The following is a 10,018-nucleotide window of genomic DNA, read 5'->3' on the forward strand; positions in this document are numbered from 1 at the left end:
TTACTGTCTATCATGAATTATTTTTATTATTGTCTATCATGAAATATTTTTCTGTCTATCATAAATTTTAATACATATATATGTTTAAATTAAAATATTTCTTATTGTCTATCATGAATTTTTTTCTTACTGTCTATCAGGAATTATTTTCATTATTATCTATCATGAAATATTTTTCTTACTGTCTATCATAAATTTTAATAAATATATTTTATGATAGACAATACGAAAACAAATTATACATAATTACAGTAAAGCAATAACCATGATTGACTGTAAGAAACTTACTACTTGTGTTTTCATGTAATTATAGGACAAATAAGAAAAATATAAATAATTCTTATTGTCTATCATAAATTAAAAAACAACAACATATTTTACGATAGATAATAAGAAAAAATCTGGATAAACAGCTAAAGTTCAACATTTCAAGAATAATATTTTACGATAGACAAGAGGAACTGCGTTGATCATGAATGATAGATAATATGACAAATAAGACCACTTTTTTATGCTTCAACTATAAATTTTCATAATTTGTTTTCAAGATAGACACCAAAAATGTGTTTCTCCTTTGTTGACTTTCGTCTATAAACTCGAAGTTAGAGCAATATTAAAACCATTCCAAATCCTTTAGGCGAAGACCATGACAAAAAACGAGTTGTCGTTTCAATTTCATGTGTTCGAATCGCATCCAGAGCCTCCAATAAACTTTTTTGCACGGTCGCCGCCATGTTGTATCACCTACAACGACCAATTTACGGTAGTCGAGCTACTTTACATTACTTTACAGTATATTAATAATTGTGATGCCCAATAAGAGGTCGTATAATAATCTGAGATAGACAATAGCATCGACGATTTTTTAAAACATGACAAAATGTTGACAAAATTGCCAACAGCAAATCTCAAGAAGGTTGTGAAGCAGCGGTTTGATGATGCTAGTTTGCCTAAGACACATGCAATGGTGAGATTGTCTGAAATTACTGGATTCATTTGAGATTTTTGGTTGTATTCATATTTTTCCATGTAATTACCCCCTCCCTGAGTAAACAGCACTGTAATTCTCACCGACATGCCTTCTGGGTTTCATCGCTCCTGATAGGCTGATACATAATCATACAAATCATGGCTGTCAGTCAACCTTTGCAACCGTTGCAATTGCAGCATAAACATGTATTATCAAAATTCATTTCAATTTTGATAAGGCTTGTTACTGCGTAGTCTAGTCCACCTAAATGGCCGTCAACCAGTCTTTTGACAATTTTTAGACTATGGCAGACTGGTGACGTCCACCATCCCAGCAAAAAGTAGCAAACGGGCCTTGCGCAGAGGATCCTCGCGGCCACAATTTTTAAATTATCTTTGTTATAAATTCAAATTTCTACGAAAATATCATTGCCTACTATCAAACATACATTTATTTATGTCGTTATGCCAAAAAAACATGTTCAGATACCATAATGCACTTACATGCATCGATTGTATCCATTAATCTGTAAATCTAGGACAAATCTGACAGGTTGTGTACATGTATGAAACGGGGTAGAGGATTTCGAATATTTTGGTCGTTAATAGGCTCGGTTAAATAACACTATTAAAATGCAACCATTTCAATGCGCTGAACGCTAACGTGTTTGATGGGTCATGTTGGGAGAAGTTGATGATGATGATGTTCGTGATGATGATGATGATGATGATGATAATGATGATTAGGTATCACCATTTTTTAACACTGTTGCGTTGCTCTGCACAATACATAGAAAAGGGAGGATAACTGTGACTGCGCACAGGGTTAACCATCATTGACGGATGGGTACAAATTTATTCGATAAAAATCAACATGTATAAAAAATGGTGGACTGCTACGCTCATTTCGTGACCCAGAGTATATTTATGTGAAAATAACGACTCTAACGACAAATCCAACCCAGTTAAGATCACTGTTAGGTACATTTGTAACAATTATATCATTATTAATCAACATCGATGCATAATATTACTATATATTGTTTCGTCCAGTGTTAAATGGTAGAGAGTTGTAGCGTTACAGGGATACACATGAAATGTCAAAATAATAAAAAAGTATCCCTGATCGCTCATTATTGTAGCTACTGCGTAGTCCAAATAATTGGACATTGACAGATTTTTTTAACGATTTTTGATATGGCAAATCCTTCATGTATAAATTGTTTTGTAGCAAAATGTGGGTTGATGTTCCGATCGGGATTCCGGGTTAAAGCATATTGCGTCCATAAAATATCATAAAAACAAGAAATATTAATAGATAATGTTATTTTATATTAGTTCTGTACACAAAAAATAAATATCCAATGAATAATTATGAGTTTGATGGAGTTTTCTTCATTTCATTCTGTCAAAACATAACGCAAGGCTGCAGTTCACAGTTTTTCAACAATAGAAGCACTTTGGTTATGGCCGAGTTGTTACGATTGTATTTATGAGGTCTATCACGAAGCTTGTCGGAGGTGCCCGAGTTATTTAAATTGGGTCGAGTTGTTCCACTTGGCATAATTGTTGTCTGTATCAGTCAAGTTTCGTTTCATTGGAAATGTAGATCATGTGTTTAATGCTTGTTTTGTGCAAAATAGCTTTGTACTTACATGGTAAAATATGAATATAAACCTTTATTAAAATCCATTTCAAACATAAAATACTTCACCAAATACAATTTCAATATTTTTCAAACCCACCCAGTTTTTGCACAAACCTGTTTAGACGTTAGGGATTGGAAGAATCCCGTATAACACGTCTATTATTTTAGACTAGTAACTGCGCTGATCAAAGCATTTTGGTACAATAAACACGTGTCAATAAATAGCCTTGCCAGGTAGGAGGGGAAGGCGCATCAGTCCAACAAGCCATAAAGGCCTGGCGGAAACCCTACTAAATATTTCCTTGTTTTAACTGCATTGAAATTATTTGAATAGTTTATAACACAACTTTCAATTTCTTGTTTCAATATCAATCTTGAGCCCCACACCAACATACTTATATACCCAGGTTAAAGTATATAAATTATATAAATACATATATAAAGAAATACTATTTTGTAAAGCTGTCAGTGTTTAAATATATCCAGTTATTAAATTCAACAGTGTTTAAATATATCCAGTTAATTAAATTCAACTACTCGAATGGAACTTATAAAATAATGTATCTTTGTTAAAGTCAAAAGAATCACTTAAAATGATATCAAGCTTACTAAATGTAAATACTTAATTACATTATAAGCCATGTTCACCTTCTCATTGATTGTTTTAATATTGATTTTTTTCTACATATTTGTATGTTGTTATGTGTTTTTATTATTGTTGTTTTTATCATTGCCCATACACGTTGAAAAAATGTGTTATAAAGTGTTTGTGTTGAGACGATGTTCTATGTGCAAGTCAATAAATTGTTTGTCTGTCTGTTAACTCTAGTAGTACTAAGCTGCTGAACATAAAGTTTTAAACCTCAAGTGTGTTTGTGATAATTATAAAGCTTTTTTGTTTAGCAATACATGTACACTGTACACAAAATGTGGTTGAATAATTAGTTTGGAAATTAAAAACAAAAAGAAATAAAACTTATTTTGAATAAAGACAATACTATATTTCATGTTTTCTTCAATTTTTTATTGGCTTATAAGTTTATATGTCTTGTTGCTTTCTTTCTTTGTTTTTGTTGTTTTAGATTCTACATTTTCCATTAACTATTTCAGACATGGTTGAATTATCAGCTGTTTCTGCAGAAGCTTGCGAAGGCAGCTGCAGACAATGCAAGAGAAGACAAATCCGCCGTCATCCGTGCACAACATGTGCGCAGTGCTGCCAAGGTAACTGTCAATATTTTTCTTATACCTGTTCATGTGTTTTCCATTCTCATTCATCAGAGCATTGATAATGATAAATATCATCGTCGCTTTGGTGTACGAAAATGTTTTTTTCAGTCGCTGTTAAATCTTGTAAAAAATGTTCAGAATTCATAATTTAGAGGCATTGATGAGTCATATTCAGCATATTACAATGTACTGGTACATGTGCACTTTTACATGCATATGATTTTATGTAAAAAATGCATGCATTTACTTATTTTTGGATTAGTAATTATTTCAAACTGATAATTTACAAGCATTTCTTTACTTGTTTTAGTTCCTTTTCTTTTATGTAGTAAAACTATTTTTCTTTTAAAGACATGTATTACCGATTTTTGTACTATGATTTCTTAAAAACACATTTTATAACTCTGCTGAGTCAAATGCATGTTGTAGTGATATCAATTGTATAAAAAAATATTAACAGTATTTGTATTGAAAAAAAATAGCAACTATATTTCATACTTTTGTTAGATTCGTGAAGTTGATTTATTCCATTAAACTCTGCTTTCTTTAGAATTGCATCTGAAACCTTAAAGTCTCTTGAAAGTGCTTCACACAATGCAATATTTTCTCGTTTCAGACAATCCTGGGTTCAAACAAAGGATAAAACAGCCAGATGTGTTCATCTTTCTTCTTGGGAATAGTTTGTTTCCTATGCCTGTATAAGAATTGCTCTCCTTTTGTGTAGAAGATAAGAACTTCTAGATGTATTTTCTTTGATGCACATATGGAGGGGTGAACGCAAAAACGTCCTAAGTGATATTAGGTAAAGAATCAGATAAAAGCTTTCTGCCGTCACCTTCGATGAATGAAGTAAAATACCGGCAGGATATACATTTTGTATGTGATAGTGAGAGAGAATAACAAAAATAAAATAGTTTGATGTAAATACAAATGATATACCACTGGTATGTTTAGAGATGAAAATACTACACAACATGGTTCTTAATGCAAGAGACATCTTCAGAGTAAATATTTGTACAGAAATAGTCATGTCTTAAAAACATAAAACATGAGCACTTCAACACACCATGAACACTTCAACTTGAACAGGGAAACAGCTACAACAGACTTTAACCAATGAACAAAGAACATGTTGTTTTTTTAAGAAATTTGTAAACACTCCATATAGAACTTGTTAAACAGGCCCCCTAACATCTCGAAACTTGTGAAGTCCCATATAACCAAATGAAGCTTAGCTCGCTAAAAAAAAATCCTTTAATTTGTGTAATATTTATTTATCAAAGAGTTTTTAGACTTAAAATAGGAAATATCTTTATGATAATCACAATTAACCATTGTTCAAATTTAGGTACATGTATGTTTTTTGGTTAATTGGAAGAAGCTTCTGCTTAGTGTAAGAAGTTTCTAGAAAATAGGACCAATAGATTAAAAGCTAACATTTAAGCAGTTCTTAAGAATATATCGCAGAAATTATCATAACATGGCAGCGATTTTTTGTTGTTGCAATTTACTGCCTTTTAAAAGCTGTTTCCCCTTACCAAAAATGTCCATTTTTCTCCAAAATGTTACATTTTTCCCAATTTGATTAATGTAGATTACGTTAATGAATTAAAATAGCAATGAATTTCTTGAAATATGAACAAAATCTTGACAAAACTTACTCTTTCACAGCTTAATGTAAGCATAAAAGTTAGAACATGTATATTTACCATTATATTATCTATTTTGGCTTAATTTAGTATTAAATAATTTTTCCCAAAGTCACTTTTTTCCAGATTTGCAAGGCACAGGCGGTAAAAATAATTTCAATAAAAATCGCTGCATGGTATGCAAAGTACTAAAATATGGGCAGTGAATTTAAATGCTTCTTAATATTCAATGCATTTTTAGACAAAGATCTTGGAAACTCAAATAGATCCCTCTACCTAGGTAAAAAGGTTGATTTAAAGTTAGTGTGTAATAACCTAGAACGACATATGAAATCATTGTAGCATATTAACGCCAATAAATTTTCCCCTATTGTCCAACTACCTGTATTATGTTTAAAATAAATAACCAAATTGATGTTTTGTTCCATGGATTTATTACACCCATATTAATGCCACTGAAAGATGGCACATACTAATGGACCATCCGTCCCACAGTTTCAATCAATAACTTCTGAGCACTTTGGCCCAGGGACCTCGAACTTGGTAGACAGGATGGTGATGACTAGCGGATGAACCCTATTTGTTTTGAAATCAGTGAATTAAAGGTAACGGTCATGATGTCAATGAGTTGAAAATATGTTTCATATCAATAACTGAAGAACGCTGGGCCTTAGGAACCTCAAACTTAGGAAACATGTTGGTCATGGCCAGTATATGAACCCTATAGATTTTGAGGTCAGTGGGTGAAATTTAAAGGCCGTGATGACTGAGCTGGAAATCTGTTTATGATCAATAACTAAGAGCGCTGGGGCCCAGATAGCAAGGTTTGTTATGACCAGTAGATGAGCCCTTTGATTTTGAGGTCAGTGGGTCAATGGTCAAGTCGTGGTGATTGAGCTAAAAATCCGTTTTCGATCAATAACAGGAGGATGCTGGATGTCAGAAACCTCTTACCTGTTGCGATGACCAGTAGATGAACCCTATTGATTTTAAGGTCAGGGGTCGAATTTTGATCTGAACATCTGTTTTAAGATAAATAATTGAAGAATGCCGGGACCCAGAGACCTCATACCTGTTCCGCAGGTTTGTAGTGAACAGTAGATGGATGAGCCTTAGTGAATTTTAGTTCAATGATCAAAGAGCTGTCTAAAATATGTTTCAAATCAATAACTTAAGAACGCTTGGGCCTATAGATCTAACCCTATGGCAGGGAAGTACTGACCAGAAGATGAAATTAATTGATGTTGATGTCAGTGGGTCAAAGGTCAAGGTCGTGTAGGCCTTGAGCTGAAAATTTGTGTACATACAGTAACTGAATATCCCTGGAGTCCAGGGACCTCAAACACGGTAGGCAAGTTGATTATGACCAGTATATCAACCTTGCTCAATTTGAGGTCAGTGAGTCAAAGCCAGTCAAAAGGTCAAGTGGTGTCTTAGAGCTGACAATCCGTTTCCGATCTTAAACTGAAGAATGCTTGGGTCCAGGGACCTTTTACCTGTCAGGTAGGGTGGTGTTGACCATTAGATTAACCATATTGATTTTGAGGTCAGTGGGTCAAAGTTTATAATTGAGATGACCTTGAGCTGAAAATATATTCCCAATAAATAACTGAAGAACGCTTGGGCACAGGTACATCGTACTTGATAGGCAGGATGGTCATGTCTAGCAAATTAACCCAATTGATTTTATAGTCAGTAGGTCAAAGGTCAGTGGTTGGTTTCCTTTAGCTGAAAGTGTTTTCGATGAATATACATTAACTAAAACACTTCTAACCAGAGACTTCAAAATATGTAGGCAGGTTGGTCGTGATCAGTAGGTAAACGCTATTGTTTTTGTGTCAGTGGGTCAAGGCCGTTGTAAGTTTGAGCTGAAACCCCGTTTCCCTTCAATAACTGAAGAACGCTCGAATCAGAGGATCTCAAACTTGTTAGGCAGATTGGTCAAGACCTGTATAGGACACAATTTTAGGTATCTTACAAAAATTACTGTCTAATTTTCAGGACAATGGTGGTTACTTATCGGTTACAGTTTGGGGCACTCAATATTTAGGATTGTTTTTATTCGGAACTTATTGTCTGTGAAAATAAAAAAAAATAAAAATAAAGTCACGCTTGTCCCGCCTACAGCCTTTCAATGCTCTCAAAGCGCTTTCATTGTTACCGCCACTCCCGTTGTCTTTTTTACGTGTTCGGACGTCGTAATTTCTCTCAATCGTTTGTCCGAAACCAATCGATGTTTTAATGTGTTATCAAGTGGCGTTGTCGCAACCAAAGCGTTCGTCTCCGTTCTAGCTCATGCTCAGGCGCAGTCGTCGGCTATAGATTTTGAGGTCAGTGGGTAAATGTTAGGGTAAGTAACTGATGAACAATTGGGCCTATTTACCTCATACATGTACATGTTTATTTCATGGCTTTCAGTACTGTTAAAAATGATGAAGTCATTCGTTAGTTATTTATTCTTTTTAACATAACAGTTTTTTTAAAACCACATGTTTCTTTTCTAGGTTTTCATAAAAAAAAACTTTGCGAAATATATCTCTAACATTATGTAAATATTCACACACATGATAAATGTTCAAGTATCCTTAACAATCGAATATAATGTATTACAGGCACGAATTGACATCCAGTCTTGCAGTTACTTGTCATCTCCGTGTAAAAATGGAAACTATCAATAATTCTACACTTCATGGGAAGATAGGCAAGGTCGTCATAAAAAATGTTCGAAACTGAAGGCCTAAATACTATCAGCTTTCTTCCCAACGATGCCTTACGGAGGCATGTGACACGATCCTGTGCCTGCTTTTGATTAGAAATGTAAAAAAAAAGTTTGGTGCGAACGCACATATAGTTTCACGCGAACCGTTTTTGTGGTGTCTAGCTTTCTTGAAAGCTGCAAATTAATAGATCATAAGTTTGAAAAGCACCTAACCGATGCGTGGATTTGAGACCCCTATTAAGCATTGCTTTCGGTATACAAGTGTTCTCAGTTTTGTGTTGGAATGTTGTTTTACCGCTTTAATTAAATCCTAAGATATCATTTGACTGAAATGTCATGTCATACTGATAAAAATACAAATTACGTCAAATTCAAATAGAATATCACTTTGTTATAAATGGTCAGATAGTCGTTGTTCTTGCGAGGTTCACAAAGGACAACTACGTCGTGTTTTCGTTACTGCGGGCCCCAGTCATAATGCAGCCATTAGGTGCGGGCAGACCTTGATAAACTCAAATAAACAAACAAGACACGCCCTCTCCGATTAACATATAAACCAATAAAAACGCTTCATTGACTGTGGATTCAAACACTGCCTTTATTAGTATCTCGGTAAATTCCTAATGTACATGATAGTATCGAAGATCAAAAGGCTTCAACACAGGTAATGGCTAATGGTTTAATAAATACTGTCCAGAAAATAGTTTCAATAACCCTGTTTACTAAAATTCTGTCAGACGGGCTTGGTCAAGCTATTTTTACGTCACTGAAACACTTGATTGACAAGCCCCTTTTTGTGACGATACCCAGTAACATCCTTGGTAGATGCACTTTATTTATTACATATTATCTTTGTACGATTGTATTCGTGCCCTAACCCCAACCCTTATCCTTGTCATGTGAGGGTGAACGTATCACATGATATCATTCATTTTACTCGCTCATGGTTCGTAAAATTGCATTTTTTACGAAATCAAGTGTGGCAAATCATTATGAGTGTTTAAACTAAGATACTGACAGCTGTAACCCTTCTGAAATATCGTCTTTGAAGACCACAATTGAATTTTCAATCGCGTTCCTAACGGATAGTAAGTCAACTAAGAAGTACATTTAGTCATTAATACATATAAGAAAAACAATATTTTATTTCCATTTCATATCCAAACGATTTTGAAGCGTATTAAATAAGCAAATTTTGACCAAATACGATTTGTTCATAATCTATTCATCCAAATATGGAATGAATTATTCCGATTTCGTGAGGAACATCGGAATTCCTGCCGCCATTCCCAATAACGCCGCCAAGATACAGAGTGCGAAGCCGGCGTGTAGAGTGACGCCGCCGAGCTGCAAGGCAAGTTTGATATTAGATGAGGTGGCGTATATGATTGGACCAAGCAGCATCACAATACCTGTAAGAAAAGAAAGGAAACATGTCACGTGATCTTATAGGGACAAAAGAAGACTATAGTTACAGAAGATGAATATGTTGAATGATTTTAAAATACATGTAGTTAAAATTGTTTGTAAAACTGCTGTTCCATCTTCATAAAAATACTTTTTGTTATTTACGAAACTAAAGCTGTCAATAAAAGCTGCATATGCTCTAGTTCTGCAGTCCACATATGGGGCCATAAGGAGCATTTTTTACTTCAAGGCAGTATTACCGAAACATATGATACTAATTGAGCAATTGCTTCATCTTGTGTAACATATATTGCAGATATGCCCATATAACATGTACATCGGTTAACATTAAATACAGCCATAGATTGTGCACAACAAGAATAAATATATACAAAC

General features: G+C 34.1%; 1 protein-coding gene across 1 annotated transcript; it reads left to right on the top strand.

Annotated features, from left to right (window-relative positions):
• Positions 1-835: 835 nt before the first annotated feature.
• On the top strand, positions 836-5,911 carry LOC128214255 (centromere protein W-like). The gene is made up of 3 exons (XM_052920630.1): positions 836-967; positions 3,728-3,841; positions 4,464-5,911. Exons 1-3 carry the CDS (start codon positions 881-883, stop codon positions 4,488-4,490), a joined length of 228 nt encoding a protein of 75 aa, XP_052776590.1. The 5' UTR covers positions 836-880; the 3' UTR covers positions 4,491-5,911.
• Positions 5,912-10,018: the final 4,107 nt, after the last annotated feature.

Source organism: Mya arenaria, chromosome 13, assembly GCF_026914265.1.
Source record: "Mya arenaria isolate MELC-2E11 chromosome 13, ASM2691426v1".
NCBI lineage: Eukaryota > Metazoa > Mollusca > Bivalvia > Myida > Myidae > Mya > Mya arenaria.

Bases quoted from the DNA above. Each gene is read 5' to 3' on its own strand.
- LOC128214255 (XM_052920630.1), top strand. From the start codon at position 881: ATGTTGACAAAATTGCCAACAGCAAATCTCAAGAAGGTTGTGAAGCAG. The intron at 968-3,727 runs GTGAGATTGTCT...TAACTATTTCAG, and splicing joins TGCCTAAGACACATGCAATG to ACATGGTTGAATTATCAGCT. The intron at 3,842-4,463 runs GTAACTGTCAAT...TTCTCGTTTCAG, and splicing joins ATGTGCGCAGTGCTGCCAAG to ACAATCCTGGGTTCAAACAA.